This window comes from Pituophis catenifer, unplaced genomic scaffold (genome assembly GCF_029215685.1).
Source record: "Pituophis catenifer annectens isolate HBS135680 unplaced genomic scaffold, rPitCat1.0.hap2 SCAF_2, whole genome shotgun sequence".
Classification (NCBI taxonomy): Eukaryota; Metazoa; Chordata; class Lepidosauria; order Squamata; family Colubridae; genus Pituophis; species Pituophis catenifer.
Genome location: NW_027256882.1, coordinates 72186546 through 72207659, shown reverse-complemented (window position 1 = coordinate 72207659; position 21114 = coordinate 72186546). Strand labels below are relative to the sequence as shown.

At 40.8% G+C, this 21114-nt stretch overlaps 1 protein-coding gene across 1 annotated transcript in view; it reads left to right on the top strand.

Annotated features, from left to right (window-relative positions):
- The window catches only part of CELSR3 (cadherin EGF LAG seven-pass G-type receptor 3), a 109514-nt gene that overhangs the window by 11701 nt on the left and 76699 nt on the right, over positions 1 to 21114 (top strand). The window contains exon 2 of the mRNA XM_070933621.1: positions 19228 to 19860. Within this exon, the coding sequence (XP_070789722.1) occupies positions 19228 to 19860 (633 nt within the window). The remainder of the gene's footprint in view (positions 1 to 19227; positions 19861 to 21114) is intronic.

The following is a 21114-nucleotide window of genomic DNA, read 5'->3' as shown; positions in this document are numbered from 1 at the left end:
CTGTCAAAATCGAATTGAGTCTACTGGTGTGAAGTAGGATATCAAGCCTCAAATCATGCTGCCTGTTCTATTTTAAGTTTAAAACTTTTTTCCTTAGGTGTGGATGGCTTGGATTACTGGCACTCCAAAGAGACTGTTTTGTTTTTAACCTCTGACCCTGAATCTTAAGGATACGGGAAGAATAAACTTCAGCTGGTTTTCTACATCTTTAGTGTCAGATGTGTTTGTGTTACACATGAGTTAGCCCTTCCCCTCTCTGACTACAAGGGATTGTGCCACAGAGGGCCGAGATCACTGTACAATACTAACATCTACCCAGAAGCATGCATTATATGAGGCCTTGCTCCCATCCTGATAAGTAGCTACCTTTCTTACTTTTTAATGTGTGTATATTTTGAGAGAGAAACTAGATGAACCTGAAACTAGATTGCTTTCCAGGTCAATCAATAGATATGCATATCCCAAGTGCCTCTTGCCAAACACTGTTGGTCAGGATGCTGAACAGCAATCTATTTCCAACCTGAGCATTATTCTTTGCTAAAGCAAAATGAAGGGAAAAAATGTACCCAAACGACCTCTATGCTATTCCCTGGATTTGCATTAAATGTGCCAGGTGGCCCACTCTAATCAATGACCAGAGGTTCATCTTGATGATTGGATTTGTTTTGTTTTTTTTAAACAGCTGCTGCAGACACATCACGAAAATAACTAAAATGTTAGTTGGGTATACATCTGATCCTACCCAGTTAATGAAATCGTTTTTCATTAACTCAGTGCTGCAAGAGTTGACTAGAGATATCCAAGTGGAGAATAAGCTGATTGTGTACACTACATGAACTATGCGATAAAATATTAGTTCTCCAAGAAGAGATTCCTTCCTGGGAGAAAAGCAGTCAAAGAGCCACAAAATAGACTTTTCCCCAGCTCTCTAAACCGGGTAGCCCACAAGCCACAGAATATTTGTCTTTCTATTATTCAGAGTGGAAGAGGGATAAGCTAGTTGCACACTGACTATTGTGTGCCAACCCAATTGCTGCTGTCACTTGAAAGCTACATGTGAGGAAATCTCCAGGCTACCAGAAAGTGTGAATATTCACCAGCTCCACCTCTTCATCAATTGCCAGGCAATGCACTTATTCAGAGTAGCTGATTAAAATTACTCCTGGGGGGGGGAAGAGGTTGTTGCTTCCAGACAACGTTGGGCCTTTTGTATGTAGGTTGAAAGATGGGGAGGGGGAAGGGTCGTTCTCTTAACCATCTGCTGCCCTTTAACAGAACAGATTGAGAGTTACTTGAAAGGCTTGAGCTATTGCTAGGATTGCATTGCAAGTATTTAGAATATATCATAGATACTAAAAAAACATCTTCAAGGAAAGATATCCCCACTGCTCCCTCCCTCTCTCTTAAGGTAAAGGTAAAGGTTCCCCTCACACATACATGCTAGTTGTTCCCGACTCTAGGGGGCAGTGCTCATCTCCGTTTCAAAGCCGAAGAGCCAGCGCTGTCCGGAGACGTCTCCGTGGTCATGTGGCCGGCATGACTAAACGCCAAAGGCGCACGGAACGCTGTTAGCTTCACCAAAGGTGGTCCCTATTTTTCTACTAGCACTTTTTATGTGCTTTCAAACTGCTAGGCTGGCAGAAGCTGGGACAAGTAACGGGAGCTCCCCCAGTTACGCGGCACTAGGGATTCAAGCTTGTCACTGAGCCACCATGTCCCATATAGGTCTGTTATACAAACCAATTATCCAGATAGAGAAGTGTAGTTCTCATGTCACATTAGTTTTCAGACTTAAGGAGGATGTTCCAGTCCCTGAATTCTGAAGAAATGTGTTCAGGTATAAAAATTACGGCAAATATATCCCCATTTTGTAAGAATATTTTACAGCCAAGGTGAAATAGATTGTTCCATATTAGCCCTTTTTTCCTTATTGTATGCCATTTGTTCCCTTCATGAATTTATTGTCTGATTAGGGAAGAAACAGTAAGGAAATGAGGGAGGGGGGAGCAGTACTCTAGGTGGAGAAACGGTAACTCTGAATATAATGGCCAATACTAAATGAAAGAGAGATTTTGCTGAACAAAACACTTCTAGGTAAATATTAGCTTTTTTGTTATGATACCTTTAAGGATAAAGTTCTTAAAATAAAAATATATTAATAAAGTCATTGTCAAGGTTCTGACTGACAAACCCAACCAAAGTTAGCACGGCCAAGATTATCCAATCTCTTAATGCAAAACATTATTGAATACATCATTTTGGCACTGATGTGGGCAAAGCCAGATCTGACCATTTCCCATGCAAACACACAAAGTCAAAGTTCAGGTTCTCCCTCCTTCCAATTTGATCTGGTCACATTGTCCAATTGAGCCTCCTAGTATTTTATTGCTGTGAGAAAGTGTTTTGGCTCTGATAACCACCTGCCGAAACGTCCTTGGTTCTCAAGGCTGGCATCTTGATGTACGGGACCAAAGTTCTATCTTCCCCTTCCTTCCCCCTATAGGTTGTTGGCAAGCTGAGAAGGGTGCCGAAAATGTTCACGCGTGCTCCTGTTTCGGCACTTGGTGCTGAAAAGGTTAGCCAATACTGCTCTAACCTATCCTTTCCTTTACCATTTTAATTCTTCATTCAGCTGATGACAGAAGAATGATATCTCAGACATTTTAACAGGCTCTAATATAGAAAGAACCATAGTCTTGCAACTCCAGTACATAATGACTCTTGAACACAAGTAGTGTATTTCAGTGGGAGCTCTTTCTGGTAGATTGTGCCCCATGAACCAAATCTTTTTCTCATTTTAGTAACCCTAGTTGCAGCCAAATGTCACCGTTAGTCATTTGATATTTTTAATAGGATAGTTTTTTTGGGCATGATTGTTATTACAAATCTCTAAGGGGAAAATGCATTTTGCATTGCAATCAACTTAAGAAATCACAGCTGTAGCAGCATTCTTTCCAATGTTCTTCAGTCAAAAAAAGCTACTGTGTGTAGGTCTCAGCAAAGCCAGTGCTGATTCTAGGAGACTTCTTGGAACTCCAAAAATATTCAGAACTGTATACCACAGTTGTAATTAATATTTAAAAATATTACCTCCAAATATCTCATCTGCTCTAGATAAAGTTCTTCCCTCTGAACTCTCAATTCATTAATACAAGAAAGAAGAGTAGTGACTGCAATGTCTTGGATGGTTTTGAGAACGCAATTTGCCCTAATCAGGACTAGAAATGTATGGGATCTTTTTAACCTCCATCTTCAGTCAATCTGTCCTATGTTCCACCAACTTAAAGGCCAACTCTCAGAGGCAAGAACAGCATTTTTCCTTAAGTTTGTGATCTCCCATTTGATATGCCCCTTGAATCTGTAAAGCAGAGGTGTCAAACTCAAGGCCCGGGGCCCGGATCCTTCGGTCAATCTGACCATCGCAGCCAAAAACGGAGCTCACAAGGATTACATGCAGCTCTCCTGAGCTCCGTTTTCGCTGGCAGAGGGTTGCAGGAGACCGTTGCAGCTGAAAACAGAGCTTGGCAGAGTATTCAGGCCACCACAGGTGTCCCCGACACGAGTGAAGTCGAACTGGCCACACCCATCCTGGCCATGCCCACCCCAGCCCTCCGAGGTCAAACACAACCCTGATGTGGCCCTCAATGAAATCAAGTTTGACACCCCTGCTGTAAAGTATTATGGGTTCCTTGAACCCCATGGAAGGTGATCACGGGAGTTTGAGCCTTGGTTTTATGGTTCGTGTTTCTAAGCATTCCAGGAAGGGAATTAAATAGCTCCTTGATCATCAGGCCCTAAATAAAAAAAAAGAGTGACTATGATGCTTCTGGGTACAACAATTTCAAATTAACTCAATGCCTAATTTTTCATGGGCATATTTATATCAGCTTCTTGATAACAATACTGAAGAGATTTTCAGTTGTTGTCTTTTATGCAGAGGTGGTATTGAGCAGGTTCTGACCAGTTCTGGAGAACCAGTAGCAGAAATTTTGAGTAGTTCGGAGAACCAGCAAATACCACCTCTGACTGGCCCTGCTCCCATCTATTCTCTGCCTCCTGAGTCCCAGCTGATCAGGAGGAAATGGTTAATTTGCAGTAACTGTCCCCTGGAGTGGGGAGGGAATGGAGATTTTACAGTATCCTTCCTCTGCCACGCCCACCAAACCACGCCCACAGAACTGGTAGTAAAAAATTTTGAATCTCACCACTGCTTTTATGGTGTGTTTTTTAATTGACCTATCTAGCCTACAGCTCTGATATTTCTCTTTGGACCTCCAACTAAGCCGATTCTGCTTAGTTTCACAGTCTGAGGCCAGTCAGATGCTACCATTTGCTGAAAATGGTTAATGACTACTTTGCAGTACTTAGTATAGGTAACTTTAAGCAGAGAGTTTCCCAAATGTGCTATTTCTCTGTTTAAACTTAACAAGAGTTTACGTCTGCCAACCTGCTACCCAGTTAAGAATTTTGTTTAATAGCCACACTCTAATGACATGGCAACGAAAAGGACAAACCTTTTATTGTGCATTTACACAGTTCACTTAACGTGGAGGACTGGACAATCGGTATCTTTGATAATTGTGTTCTTAATCATTTCTTTGAGTAAAGTTATGAAACAACAAAGTCAGGTTTAGAATTCAGACTGACCAAATAATCATATAGCACAAAAAAAAGAGGGTTGACAGCAAACTATACCAAACTCTAAGCACATTTTCTTTTCCTATTCAAAGAAAGCAGGAATAATGCAGGAATAAATAACCTAGCTAGCATAAGCAATCAAAAATAGATGAAACAACCAGAAATCAGTGGGAGAAGAGCTAAAACTGTAACAGTAAAAACTATAGTCTGCCTCCTTAGAGGCTAATGATCACATCAGTTAGCTTTTAATTCTCTCACTGTTGCCACCATGTCTCAGTCTCTCTCTGTCTCTCTCCCTCTTTCCCTCTCTCTCTCTCTCTCTCTCTCTCTCCCTCACACACGCATGCACACACACACACTGGCCTCAGTCTCTTCAACACATAAACGCTTCTAGAATACCATGACTTTCAGCAGTCTCTGCACTGATACGGAATACGACATTTAGGACTTATTGTTTCTTCTCCACCTTTTCTGTATAATACAATATTCAGGCTGACCCATATAATAGTAAAAATGCAAATTACAAACTGGACCAAATGTAATACAGATTAAAATAAAACCAAAATCAGAGTCTATTGTTAAAATAATAAAAATAAATAAATTTTTTTGATGAAAGATGTATTTTTTTATCATATTCTTAGAGGAGCCAACATATTTCTTAGGGAGTGCATTTTAAAGCCACACAAAAGAAAAACCATGTTCTGTATAAAAGAGATTTGAGCTTCTGGCAATAGAAGAGTTGCTTCTAGTGACAGATAGGTAACTAACAAGTTTATAGCAAGAAACATGATCCTAGAGATAATCAAATCAAAGGTCAACAATACCTTAAATTGAGGCCAGAAGGCAACTGGTAGTCAATATAGACCATCTGTGATACCATAATTTCCACAGTCAGCAGCCTGGCCACCATATTTAGCAACTACTACTATTTCCAGACATATTTCACACACCATATAATGTATGTTATAGTAGTCTGGAAGGATGTGTTGTAACCAACACATGGATAACCATTGCTAAGTCTAACAGGAAGGCTCACAGTTCTTGCAGTAGCTATAAATAAATTGCTTGCCATATTAGCCACATGCAGTATGGCTAGCTCAGGACCAAGAAACACTCCAAATCTGGAAAGCTGTTCCTTCTGAGGAAGTACAGCCCACACACCGTGAGCTTTAACCAAAAATCCAAAATCCACTTTTCCAAAATCCAGCCTTTCCTTTACCTCCATCTTGCCTGAGTTTAATTTCATCTTGCTCTTTCTCATCTAGCACATTATTAAGTTAGGCAATTTTCAAGAGTACTGATTGCTTCCTTGGAGTTAGAAGGTAGAGAATAACAGAGCCAACTGGCATCAGCATACTGATAGCGCACCATTCAGAAACTCCAAATAACTATGCCCAGCAGTTTCATTTAGATGTTAAGCAGCAAAAAGGATGACAAGACAGAGTCCTGAGGGATACCAGAGGTAGGTCAACAACCTAAATGTAAAACAGAAGATGCCTTGGACACCTTTTGAGCATCTCCCAACAGGAAGTAGCATATTTATTTATTAATTTACTTATATGGCCACCCATCTCAATTTATTTTGGTTCAGGAGAAGGCTTTTTAAGCTGCTAACTTTAGGTATGCAGGAACACATCCTGCATTCAAGGAGATATCAATCACCTTCCTTAATGTAGCAGAAATTAGCTCTGGTGGGTAAAGCCTGAGCAAGCAAATGATGGCCCCTGATTCTTTCCCTGTACCCCCGTTCCCATCCGTAAGATCTACAAGATGAAAAGAATTAAGATGAACCTGACAAGCAGCTGCCAAGGTTATTTTCCTGTGACCTGACCCAACGCTGGAGTCTAGATTAAGCTGGATCTGATTGATTGATATAAATTGTTCACAGTGAGCTTCCAACTGTTACGGCTCCCTCCTCCAGCATCTTGATGGAAGAGATACTGCACACTATAGAAAAATGTGCTGTATTCTATGTGGACACAGTGAAGGCAGAGAAATATCCCTTTTCTCCACACCCACCATGACAGGGTAGGATACTAAGAGGGGCCAATTCCATGTTCAACCCAATGGAATTCAATTTTTTTTATTACTGGTTCTATGGGCATGGCGTGGTGGGCGTGCTGTGGCATGGTGGGCGTGGCTTGGTGGGCATGGCAGGGGAAGGATACTGCAAAATCTCCATTCCCGCCCCACTCCAGGGGAAGGATACTGCAAAATCTCCATTCCCACCCCACTCCTGGGGGAAGGATATTGCAAAATCTCCATTCCCACCCCATTCTGGGGCCAGCCAGAGGTGGTATTTGCTGGTTCTCCAAACTACTCAAAATTTCCACTACCGGTTCTCCAGAACCTGTCAGAACCTTCTGAATTTCACCCCAGTTCAACCTATCATAAGAGCCTTTTCCCTTTCTATGCTAGCCCTTTGCTTCATCTCTTGTAGCTCCTCGATAAACCAATGTGCAATTGAGCTCTTTTAAAAGGAAAGGAGCCAATAATATCAACAGCCCAGGCCTTCTCTGAAGATCAGCCAAAGCTTTAGCAATATTGTCAGATGATAAGAGAGAAAATTCCCCAAGTGCATTTAGCAAACTGGATTCATTAGATACCATTGGATCATTGGGATGGATCATTTTAACCATTCCTTTACCCTGCAGGGGTTTATAGCAGCTGTCTGTTTACAACAGACTAGGAACAACAGAGTTACATAATTCCTCCACTTTCACCTCATCATCAGAGGCTTTTTTAAAAAACTTTTTAAAAAATTCAAAAAAATTTTTGGCCGAAGAGGTTGTAGAAAAAATGCTTTTAAAAGTTTTTTTTTTAAAGCCTCTGATGAGGTAGGCCGGGGACTGGGCCGGGGACTGGTTTGGGGGCGTGGCCAGCCAATGTTATTACCAGTTCTTGGAACTACTACAAATTTTTACTACCAGTTCTTGCGAACCAGTGCGAACTGGGAGCAACCCACCACTGGCTTGGACTTTGCACCTTTAAAGGATAGGAAGTAGTCATGGATGGTTCAGAAAGAATCAGCAAGCAAGCAAGAGACATTGGCTGTGAATTCCCTACCACATCAGGTGTTCTCTTCTAAAAGGCTTTGTTCTCCACAGATAGAGGTCTGCACTTATAACACTGTCCCCATGTTTGTGGTGACCCAACTCAAGTCATCTGGATGCATAAGAAGGACACAGCAATGCCCTTCCCTTTTTAGACACAGAAACCAAGCATTCTGTCAATTGAATCACTTCAATTCTGGTGAAGCATAATGATATTGTATTGAATTCATAGTTTGAAATTTTGAATTTAGCCTAAAAGCTGACAGGACTCCAGGAGAGTGTCCATAAGTGTCATCCTAAATAACACCTGTCATGTTCTGAATCATCTGAAGATTTTAGCAATAGCACTTAGACTTATATACTGCTTCAAAATGCACGAAATCCCAATTTTTAAAATAGAAAATCCTTCTCCCTTTGTGTATTTAAAAAGGAAAATGCACTCTGTGTATCAGGGGTGGGTTCTACTTACCTTTACTACCAGTTCACAATGGGATCGCGCGCTACGCGCAGATTGCTAATGACAACATCCGGGGAGATGGGCAGGGCCTCCTGCCAGTTTTACTACCGGTTCTTGCGAACCGGTCCGAACCGGGGACAATCCACCACTGCTGTGTATGCTCAAAAATCCTTCAATCTGTTTTTCAAATGCTCTGCCATAGGGCCTTTGGTTGAACATTGGTCATTTTGGAATCAAATTCTGGCAAATCCTGGCACAGATCAGGGAAGAATAATGGGTGACTCCATTTCTGTACTCAAACATATGCATACTCCAGCTTTGTCCCTGAGTCAGAAAGGCCAGCCAATCCTTTCCATGAAACCAAAAGAGGAAGATGGAAAAGATCAAAGCACATCAGCCTATAGCAGAGAATATCTGTAGCTGAGGGTTGAAATATGGAGTCCTTGATGCTCTCTGAGTTTCCGCACATCAGTCCAGCCTGCTACTAAAGAGATTAGCTCTTGTTTCATTGCACTGATGCTTTTGCTTTCTCTCTGATTCTCCTTCCTCCCTAGCCTTATCTCCTGAGTTCCAGGGTCCCTGGCGTCAGCACCAGAGGATCCTTTTGGATATTTGCAGGGTTGAAATATCACTCTTTAAAGGACAAACAAAAATCAAACAGAAACAACAGTAGCAACAGCAGGGGGCAAAAAAACAGCAGCAATCATTAAATCCATGTGTTCTGTAAACTACAAACACACTAGAGAAATTCAAAGAGCAGGTGTCAGGCCCAGCAGTTGCAAAGAGAAAAGAAGACAATCAGATCTAAGTCAGACAGAGAAGGATGTTCTGTAGCAAGACTTGGTTGCTATGGGGTCAGTGTTTCTTTTCTTTCCTCTCTCTCTTTCTCTTAGAACGAGTTTTCTTTTTCTTAAGAGACCGTTTCCAGTCAGAGCTTGAAAGGGGAGCAACCTTGCTTATTAGGCTTGCCTTGCCCCCAAGTAATCATTATAGGCTGTTTCTGTCTGCACTAGATCCTTAAATATAGTACAGAGTGGTTTACATCATACCTTGGGCCTAATTTGTTACAGCAGTTCTCACAACTTCCATTGATTTGAAGGCCACCCCCGACTATAGCAGAATCACAGAATCTTAATCAGAAGGGGACTTGAAGCCATCTCCTTTCATGGGACATTATTTAAAGAGTCTCTATTGCCACCCGTAACCTTCAGACGGTATAGCTATCGTGTTGACTGAGGGATTGTGAGAATGTAACCCATCTCCAGTTTGAAGAAAGTGCTTTAGAAAGGTTGTTCTGAAACCGGGAGGACGGTATGTGTGAGTTCTTTCACCCACTGCGGTGTGAAAAATTATTTTGAATTTGTCCAGAGGAACCTCTCTTGCAACTTCAGTCAAGTCTAAAGGGAGCTGTCCAAGATGACAAGCAAAGCATTAATCCCTTTGTGCATTTCCCCAATGGACACAATTGCGTGTTCTGCCTCAAAGTTTAGGTTTTGTCAGCACATCAAGAGAAACTCTTTATCATTCCTTGCCAGTCTGCTGCTCCCATATTTGAGGTAAAGACCCCTCTACATTTGATCTTTTTCTTCTGGAGATTTTATGAATATGTCTGTGCAGTTTTCTTAGAACCAGTACAGAAGCATTTGCTTTAGTTTTTCCCTAACTATAGTGTTTCCTGGAGGTCATTTATCCAAGTACTAACTAGGCTTAACCTAGTCAGACAAGGTCAGCCTAGAAAACTAAAGGGATTGACCTGCTGTGCTGCCCTGAATATATTCCTCCTTCTACTCTCATAACCCTGGAATTTTTCCAATCACAAATCTATTGAGAAAACAAAGATAGGTGGCAGAACCGAGGACTGCATCTTAAACCATATTTCATTGCTAAGTTTCATCTCTAAAACACAAAGAGAATATAGCTAAGACACATACACTGTTATGATTTCCTAAAGAAATATTACTTTCCAGTCTCTAGTTCAAACCTTTTCCAGGGAGCCAGTTTGGTGTTATGGTTAAAAGTCCTAGCTAGAAGCTGGAAGACCATAAATTCTAGTCCCACCTGTAGCATGAAGCCAGTTGGGTAACTCTCTCTGAGCCTTAAGAAGAAAATATTCTGAAATTCTTGACAAGAAAAGTGCATGGACTTGAAGCCCCACTACCCACCCCACTTTATTACAGTCAAATCTACACAGAAGCATTGTCTTTAAAAAGGGTGTGGACAATAACTACCATTCATACTTTCCACACCCATTTGATTATTAATCACAATCATTTATTCACTTGTTGGATTCATATCTCATTTTTTGCCCCAGAGTTTCAGGTTAGCATATCTAACATTCCCTCCTCCAATGTTTACTTACCACAACTATCCTAAAAGATAAGTTAGGCTGTGGGAAAATGACTAGCCCAAAGTCACCAGTGAGCTTCTGTGGCAGAAGGATTTTGAACTTGAGTTCCCTGGCGCTAGACCAACATCTAAAAACTAGACCACATTGGCTCTGGTCAATGTTCTACACATTGAGTATGTTGATGTTGCATGTTGAAAGAAGGGCATTAACATATTCACTTCATTCATGGTTGCTCATTTAGCCCTTAATGTATAACATAGAATAAGATTGTAAATTCTTTCCTAAGATCTTAAGCAAGATCTTCCCTTAGCCAAGATCTTGGCTAAAATTCAGGATAGGGAAGATGATAGAAGAGAGGAGGTCAATAGAGGCAAAAGTAGAAGGTCCCCAACCCCTGGGTTGCAGCCCACTACCAGGCCACAGCCTGTTCGAAACCAGGCCTTGGGAGAGATGGTCAAGCACACACGCATGAAGCTCCACTCATATGAGTGGACAGTGCTTGCGTTCATGCACACAGCTCCATTCACACAAATGGAGTTTCATGTGTGAGCGCCCTGACGCTTACGCGAGTGGAGCTTCATGTGTGAACACAAGCACCCCCCACTCGTGCACAAAGCTCCATTCATACGAATGGAGGACGCTCACACATGCCACTCACACAAAAGGAACTGTGCGCACGTGTGCCCCTATTCACACACACCCCATGCCGGGCCGGGCCACCAAGCTGGAAGGGCTGTGGACCACTGCTTTAGAAGGATTTGGATGTAAAAAAACCTCCATTTTGATGACTCATTTTTAGATACGCTAATTTCAGCATAAATGTTTATTAAACTTACACATTTTCTTTGGGCCTTTTCCAGCTGTGCAGTGCAGAGAATGTTCTGCTTGATATTCAGAGATTGCTAGAATCAAGGGAAGAGTGCCAGATGCAAAATTCTTAGATTCTGTTGTTCCTATCCATTTATTCGCTCAAATGATTTTCTCAGGTAGCCATATATTCTTCAGCAAAATGGAGGAAAACTATTATTAAAGAATGAAACAAGTGTCCATGTGTATGTGGGTGCAAAGCAGGAAATTTTAATAACATTAATCTTATCCCAGAGACTTAATAGAAATTTCAATCATTGAGTTATTTCTATGCACTACATTTTACAAAATAAAACGTAGCATGCGTACTAATATGACAAGTTAAAAATACAGCAAATCTTATCATAGGAAAGGTAGCTACCTAAATATCCACCTACAAAACCCTGCCTGCAAAGGAAGGATTGTTAGTTATGCTTTGCTCAGTGTAAGAACCGGGCTAGTTAATATAAGGTTGACTTGAGCTATTGCCATTTTTTAGGAATTAGACAAATGCTTTAAAATGTCACACTGTTTTTTTTTTGTTTTTTTTTTGCAGTTTATCAATCACAGTTTAAGGAATGCAAGTTTGTTTGTTTGTTATTCTGATTCTTCATTTGTTGCAATTATTGAGAACGTCATTTGCTTCAGAATGTGTGCATAAAAATCACATTTGTCTTGTGGGTCATTTCCCCCAGTTGCCTGCCTTGAATTTATTTTCATTGTTGCCTTAATTCCTTACTTTTATGAAATTCTAATGATGTGCTTTATTTTCCGTCTACCCCTTACTGCAAGAGATTAGGATTTACCATTTGGACAGACTCTATAAAATACTTGGCTTTATATCTTTCCTGAAATATATCACAATATGTTGAATTAAATGGGTTAAGTGTGTAGATGCAATTTCAGTAGAAATAACTCGATGATTGAAATTTCTATTAAGTCTCTGGGGTAAGATTAATGTTATTAAAATGAATATTACAGGAAGATTAATGTATATTTTAAGAGGGATTCCATTGCTAATCCCCATTAGATATTTTACACAGATAGATAAATTAATGAGAATTTTTTTTATGGCAGACTAACACCCCTTAAATATCATTAGCCAAACTGAGATTATTTTACTGAAGATGGCTTAAGCCTACCTTTTTACAACTACAGGTACCAGTCACTTAGCGAACATTTAAAGTTACAACGAATCAAAAAAAGGTACTTACGACCCAAATTTGAAATTCCAATGGCTACAACCTCCTCCGCCCCCCAATGGTCATATGATCCCGATTTGGGTGCTCCACAGCCAGATTGCCTTCATGGCTGTTTGCAACATCCTGTGGTCATGTGTCATCAATTTACAACAATATCCTTTTGTCAGAAACCAGCATTTACTTCCAGTTTCTGGCAAAAATTACCCATTGTGAACAATGGGTTTGCTTAATGACTGATGTTTATCTTACAACCACCACATTTGCTTAACAAATGCCATGTTTGCTTAGCAACTGTTGCAAAAAAGGTCATAAAATCAGGCACATTCATGTGATGACCCACTTAATGACCAGCATGACCATAATTCCAGGCTCAATTATAATCATTAATTGGATTTACAACCACGATTGAGCCCAACACTTCTGTTGCTAAGCAAGACAGTTGCTATGTGAGTTTTGCCCCATTTTATGACCTTTCTTGCCACAGTTGTTAAGTGAATCATGGCAGTTATTAACATGGTTATTAAGTGAATCTGGCTTCCCCATTGATTTTGTTTGTCAGAAGATCACAAAAGAGGATCGATCACGTGGCCCTGAGCCACTGCAACCATCATAAATATGAGCCAGGTGCCAAACTTCTAAATTTTGATGATGTGAATGCTTGGGAACGCTGAAGGAGTCCTAAGCATGAAAAATGGTCATAAGTCACTTTTTCAGTGCCATTGTAACTTTGAATTGTTACTAAATGAATGGTTGTAAGTTGGGGGCTACCTGTATATGTTGACCTTTAACATCTACATTCTTTTGAAACAAGGCTTTCCAATGAATATTCTTCTATTTGGGTCTATTTAGAGAGCAGATTCTGGCCTCTCCCTTCATTCATCCCCTGGTCAGAACCTGCTGAATACCACCTCTGCAGTGGTTGCGCCAGTTAAGTATTCCAAATTGTTGAAAGGAACCCATTGTCAGTGCCTCAGCGCTGGCATAGAGAGGAGAGAGATAAGCTCTGAACTTTTGCCTGCTAAATCCCTTTGAAGCCGGGTTGTCGTGGAAATGAGGAGGGGGGAGACATTCCTGGGAAATGACAAGACATGAAGTCTGGAGAATGACTTGGAAGATAGCCAATGAGAAGCAGACATTTGGGGATCGGAAAGGGAGGGATTGGGGGGCAAAAGGTCAGTCTTGTCCGCATCGAGTCATGATCCGGTTGCTGTGCTTAATTAAAGAAAAGATTTCCTTAAAGATTGGCAGTTTGGAAATTCATTTATTTTGAGATAGCATCGAAGTCTGACACCCATATTCTGATTATTTGTTGTTGTTAGTTGCCAAGTCATGTCCAACCCATCGCAACCCCATGGACAAAGTTCCTCCAGGCCTTCCTGTCCTTTACCATCCTCTGGAGTCCATTTAAGCTCACGCCTACTACTTCAGTGACTCCATCCAACTACCTCATTCTCTGTCATCCCATTCTTCTTTTGCCTTCAATCTTTCCCAGCATTAGGCTCTTCTCCAGTGAGTCCTTCCTTCTCATTAGGTGGCCAAAGTATTCGAATTTCATCTTCAGAATCTGGCCTTCTAAAGAGCAGTCAGGGTTGATCTCCTCCAGGACTGACCGGTTTGATCGCCTTGCAATCCAAGGGACTCACAGGAGTCTTCTCCAGCACCATAGTTCAAAGGCCTCAATTCTTTGGCACTCAGTCTTTCTTATGGTCCAAATTTCACAGCCATACATTGCAACTGGGAAAACCATAGCCTTGACGATATGCACTTTTGTTGGTAGGGTGATGTCTCTGCTTTTTAGAATGCTGTCTAGATTTGCCATTTTGATTATAAATAGCTATAGGTCCATCCTTCCCTTTCTCAGCTGGAGGGAAAAAAATAAAGAACTATGTCTAAATAACAGTATAAAGAAGGTAAATATATGTGGCCTGGAGCACTGGATATCTCTTCTGAGACCTCTTTCCCAGAGAGGGGCTGTTCTATCACAAGCATTCATCCTGGGCCTGGATTCCTACCCCTATCCTATTTCCCACACAGAGTCTGATGTCAGGTATTGTTATGGGCATAAAGAGAAAATTTTGAGGGAGGGACCCAGCAAAGAAAGAGTCACATGCTCTCAAAGTGACAGGATGCATCTGTGCACATAGCCACTCAAAAAGAAGAACATCAGAATGTCATTTCAGACAAAGTAAAACCAATGTTCTAGTCATACTACCAGCCTTCTGTCCAGTCTAAGACTGCTCCAGGAATTAGCCTTACCTTTTTCCCAAAGGTGCTTTTTCAAGAGGCAACTGAACTTTCTAGTTTTTCTTTGAAGATGTTTCACTTCTCATCCAAGAAGCTTCTTCAGCTCAGAGCTACCTAATTCTTCAGAATTGAAGAAGCTTCTTGGATGAGGAGTGAAACGTCTTCAAAGAAAAACCAGAAAGTCCAGTTGCCTCTTGAAAAAGCACCTTTGGGACAACTACGACCTGGATGACTGAAAATCTCTATAGACATTTATCCTTATCTTTATACTTGCCCTACTTCAGCAGCAGATGCAGCTAGAGAGAAGCAAAGTATGGATGAAGACAGCTGATCGTTCCATCTGACATGATTTGCGCTGCCTACATAGCCTATCATTTTTCAGAGAAGTGAAAGCTGTGGTCCCATCACTAGCATTGAAAAAAATGACTCCATTGTCAAAAGTTAAGGGAGGGGTCCAGCTTGTTTCTTCATTTCAAGCAATGACATGTTTGGGGCCAGCACTAAGCTCTGCAGAAGTTTTGGGAAGGGAGTTTTTTCCAGCTCTACCCAATGGCACTCCCCAGAAATGGTCGAGGGCTGACTCACACCTTAGGAGAACTCCTAAATAATCGTGTTGATGGCCCTGCTGTATATACTGCTGCACAGGCTAGTTGGTAGAGCCTGCTTGGTCTATGGCAGTGATGGCTAACCTTTTTGCCATTGTGTGCCAAAAGCGGGGGGGGAGCGGGGGAGGGGTGTCGCGCACACATGTGCCCACACCCATAATTCAATGTGCTTCACACACACACACACACACACACACACACACACACACACCGCACATGTACGTGCGACCCTCTTGCACTTCCCCCGCTTTTGGCATGCAATGGCACAGTGGGACCGGAAGGCCGGTTTTTCACTCTCCCCAGGCTCCAGAGCCTTTCTAGGAGCCTGGGGAAGGCGAAAACGGCCTTCCCCACCCCCCAGATGCCCTCTGGAGGCCAGAAATGGCTCATTTGCCGACTTCCGGAAGGCCCGAAAATCAGCTGGCCAGCACACGCATGCCCGCCAGAGCTGACCTAGGGCAATGCTCGCGTGCCCACCAATATGGCTCCGCGTGCCATCTGTGGCACTTGTGCCATAGGTTCACCATCACGGGTCTATGGTCTTTCCTGCAGAAGGTAGTCCTGGAGATGCAGAGCTGGTAAAGGCCCCAAAATGGGAAAGAAGCAATCTACAATGCACACATTCACTGTGCATCCACAGCTTGCTATTCGTATTCCTGTTTAATTGCTGAGCAAACAAAATGTCAATATGTGGACCTTATGTACAACAATATATTCATTTCAAAATAGATATCAATATGGATATGTGTGTGCATGTGCACCTGCACACACAGATGCTTACATATACAAACAGGTGTACTTTTATGGAAAACCTGTAAATGTTTTGAACATCTCTATTAAATATTTCTACCCAAAGTTAATCTGGCAGAAAACATATTGAAATAAAACAATCTTTAATTAAATGTTTAAGCTCTTGCTGTTTTGTTTATTTTTTGGCCAAAGCAATTTTCCATATCTTTAAGTACTTTTGATTCAAAGAAAAATATACTTCAGTTTTTCCACTTTTTATTTTGACAACAAACCTAGTGGTTAACAACGGGAATCCATTTACATCAATGTACATTCAGAAAAATAATAAAACTAAAGATGGATTGTCAAAAATGGCTGGGTGAGGTTCATGAATTTTTCAAAACATACATCTCAAAGGAATGACTAATTGGGCATAATTACCATGACTAATTAGCAGAGATAATGTTATCTATCAGTTATTGAAAATGCATTCCTTTGATCCTAATTTAATATATTAGCTATCTTTACTGATCCTAATTTAATACATTAGCTATCTTTACTAATATATCACTTAGGCTCTTAATTTGGAGATTGTTGAACTAAACCATCTGGCTGATTATTTGCATTTTATATTGGTCTGAAATGTAATCAATATATGACTTTTAAATTAATGTATCCAAAGTTCACATTAATTTATAAATCTAGGAATGCCTTTGCTGAAGTAAATAGGGTGACTTTCTATGCTTCTCCTCTCCTGGCACATTTTATGTCCCCTCCCTAAATATAATTTCCAACCAGCAATCCTTAGGCAAGAAAATGTGATTAGGAGAAGAACCATTCTCTATACAAGACAAGTGACAAACTGCATACAAGTTACTATGTCTGAAGATGGAGCACTCAGTTCAGTAGCGAATGGCAAATTCCTGCAGGGTTGCTGTAAAACATTTCTGTAGTGCTGTAAATTTCCCCAGCCCTTTGCTGAGAATCAATAAAATATATCCCTGCCATGAAAAATGTACAGATGAAAAATGTCTTATGATTTAAATTACTTGAAGGATCACAAACTTTTGTAACTGAATTTTTGTAGAATTTTGCCCTTAGTTGCTGACCAGCAAGCCAGGGTCAATTTATTTTGAGTTGACAGTTTGGTAACCATAAAAGTAATTGCTAATAATTTACACTCTTTTCTCTCTTTGTCCATCCTCTATTCCAATGCTTTTTGCTTTTATAGGTGAGAACAACTTTCAATCTATGTCTGGGAATTCCTTATTTCTGTTCTGTTCTCTTATATGTTAGACTGTCATTGAGTTGTATTTTGGAAGAAAAGTAGACCCTTGGGAACCAATGTTCCTGTCCATGGGTGGGCAGGAAAAATCAATGAAAATATTACATAAACTGAACAATTCATTGGTCTGGTAATTGTAGATCTTGATGTAGGGGGCATGTCCTAAGAAACAGCTCCCCATTTGATGATAGGGTTGTAATGTCAGAACCATAAAAGGGTTTTAACACTAACAATTTATAGTGGACATAATATTGGACTCTGAAATTTAGAAGAGCCAATCCACACAAAATGTCATCTAGAAAAATTCATTCTGTTGCATGATTTTGTCCTTTTGAGAGGATGAAGTATTTTCTGTGATATATTTCCTCTCTGCGATCCTTCTAATCAGAGAACTTAAGATATCGTGGTATTTTAGTTTTTCTATACATAGGCCATTTCTCCATTAGACTCTATAGCATTTTTTTTAGCATCACCCAACCATTATTGTGGTGATATAAAACCTATCTTCATTATTGCTATATTAGCACAATGGCTAATGATTTTAGAAGGTCATTAGTGGGAATCCTATTTTAAAGAAATTTTATATAACAATTTCAGCTCAGTTTGATGCGGGCAATTCAACCTGAACATATCTCTCTCCATAGTAAGCCAGACTTCAAAACAGTGTTTGTTCAAAGACTTTGAAATAGTTTAGTGTGATAATCTTAATCTTGTTGTTGTTGTTAGTTGCGAAGTTGTGTCCGACCCATCACGACCCCATGGACAACATTCCTCCAGGCCTTCCTGTCCTCTACCATCCTCTGGAGTCCATTTAAGCTCACACCGACTGCTTCAGTGACTCCATCCAGCCACCTCGTTCTCTGTCGTCTCATTCTTCTTTTGCCCTCAATCGTTCCCAGCATTAGGCTCTTCTCCAGTGAGTCCTTCCTTCTCATTAGGTGGCCAAAGTATTTGAGTTTCATCTTCAGGATCTGGCCTTCTAAAGAGCAGTCGGGGTTGATCTCTTAATCTTAGGTCACATTGAAATTATCATAAGGCTGCAACTTTGGAACACTATAAAGCCTGACCATTTTATCCATAAAGTCCATATCATCGTATGCATTGGCTGGACTTGTCTAGGCAAGCATATGTCAGCCTTCTCCAACCTGGTAGCTGCCCTGATGAGTCATCTACAGTTCCAATAATCACCAATCAGAAAACTACCAAAAATTGAAATGGTTGAGTTTGAATAATGTTCCATACTCTGGAAGGTACTAGCTTGGCGTTAGCGTAATATTTTTTCCCCATCAAATGATTGGTTTCACATATGAATACTAACGCAAAAGTTTCAGTGGGTTGTATGACAAATGACAGTTTCATGTTCTTGTATACTAAATTGTACTACAGGTAGTCCTCAACTTATAACCACAATTGAGCCCCATATTTGTTGCTAATTGAGAAATCTGTTAAGTGAGTTTTGCCTCATTTTATGACTTTTCTTGCAATCTTTGTTAAGTGAATCACTGCAGTTGTTCAACTAATAATGCGGTTGTTAAGTGAATCTGGTTTCCCCATTGACTTTGCTTGTCAGAAGTTTGCAAAAGGGGATCGCATGATCCCAGGACACTGCAACCATCATAAATATAAGTCAGTTGTCAAGCATTCGATATAAATCATATGACCATGGGGATGCTATAACAGTCATAAGTGTGAAAAATGGTCATTTCAATGCTGTTGTAACTTCAAATGTTCACTAAGTGAACTGTTGTAAGTTGAGGACTACCTGTATAGGAACATTTTTGAGAACACTATTTTTAATCCCCTCTCCTCTCCATTTTGCAGATGGGATCCACAGTGTGACAGCCCAGTGTGTCCTGCGTGTCATTGTCATCACTGAAGACATGTTGGCAAACAGTATCACGGTGCGCCTAGAGAACATGTGGGAGGAGCGTTTCTTGTCACCTCTTCTCGCCAACTTTCTAGAGGGTGTGGCTACTGTGCTGGCCACACCCAAGGAGGATGTCTTCATCTTCAACATCCAGAATGACACAGACGTCGGAGGACAAGTGCTGAATGTCAGTTTCTCGGCAATGTCGCCCCGAAGTGGCCACTTTTTTAGTTCAGAAGAGCTTCAAGAACAGTTATACATGAAACGCATGACCCTCACCTCAGTCTCTATGCTGGAAGTATTGCCCTTCGATGACAACGTTTGCCTTCGTGAGCCCTGCCAAAACTATATGAAGTGCATCTCGGTGCTCAGGTTTGACAGCTCGTCTCCTTTCATCGCCTCCCTGTCCACCCTCTTCCGACCCATCCACCCTATCACAGGCTTGCGCTGCCGCTGCCCTCAAGGCTTCACTGGTGACTACTGTGAAATGGAGATTAACCTCTGCTATTCCAGCCCCTGCCTCAATGGTGGAATCTGCACCCGCAAGGAAGGAGGTTACACCTGCATCTGTCGCCAGCACTTCACAGGTCAGGCTTTAATTTTCCTGGGATTGGAGTTGGGGCTATTGGCTACAAGTTTTCAAAAATGCTTCCCTATTTAATGGCTCTATTTGGGCGTGAGAGACTTCACACCCACTGTTAAGGGGAGGCTCTGCTCACTAGTGACCCCAGCAATACTAATTCTACAGCAACTAATTTGGGAATTAGCTAGTTCTACCCTTCTTTGGTGGAAAGAGGGGAACGGAAATCTAGTAGTAAGTGAAGGATTTTGCTGTGTATCAGATACCTATAAGCAGAAACTAATTAAGTTATGTATTGATGAAGAGGAAGAGGTAGTCATGGTAAGAAGCATAGTTGTCTACCACTTTCTTCATGTCAAGAAATTTTTCAACAATCATGATAGATTTGTTACTTAACTATTTGTTACACGGTTTTTCAGGTACTGGTTGTTGTAGTGAGGACTGTTTTGTTTTTCCATGATGGTTTGTTTCTGTATATAGAAAGTCTTATTGGGTATTTCTGCAATTGCCCATAGCAGTCTTACTCAGAAAAGGGTCACGTTCACTAAATACTTTTATTTTGAACTAGGCCAAACTTTCCGGATTGCTTTCTAGACTAGTTTTCTCTTCCTGTCCAATAGTTCAAGAACATCCCCTGAGGAAATTTCAAGGCACCTGGGATGATATCACTGCAGCCATATCAGAAGCAGTTAGATGGTTAGCTTCCTTAAATATCGAATTATAACAACTATCCCATTGCAATTGTATGGCTCCATAGTATGATGTTTTTGTTATGATTTTATCTTAATTTAACATATTATCTCCTCTATTGTACTGTCCACTTATATTATCTCTATATCTCTCTGTCTCTTTCTCTCTGTTTCTGTCTATCTATCTATCTATCTATCTATCTATCTATCTATCTATCTATTGATACAATATTTAAACTAAATTTGTATATCAGTGATTGCATGACCTCTGTAGATGCCATATCTTAAATAAAATAAAAATTCCTGTCCAAGATAGTATGGCAAGAGAAATTGGCCTAAAGGATCAGATCAATGTCTAGCTGGGTGAAATCTGAGTCCTTTTCATGTGGCTTCCTACAGTCTGGCCACAGGGCAAACCGGTAGCAACCCACAACTGGTTCAGGCAATTTGATGTTTTTGTACGCAATATTGATAAACTTTACTATACAGGAAACAAAGGGATCGATGTACTGGGCTGGGCTGGCTTCTGCTGGGTATTTTGGGGTGAAGAAGGGACTGATTGAGGTGTCTTT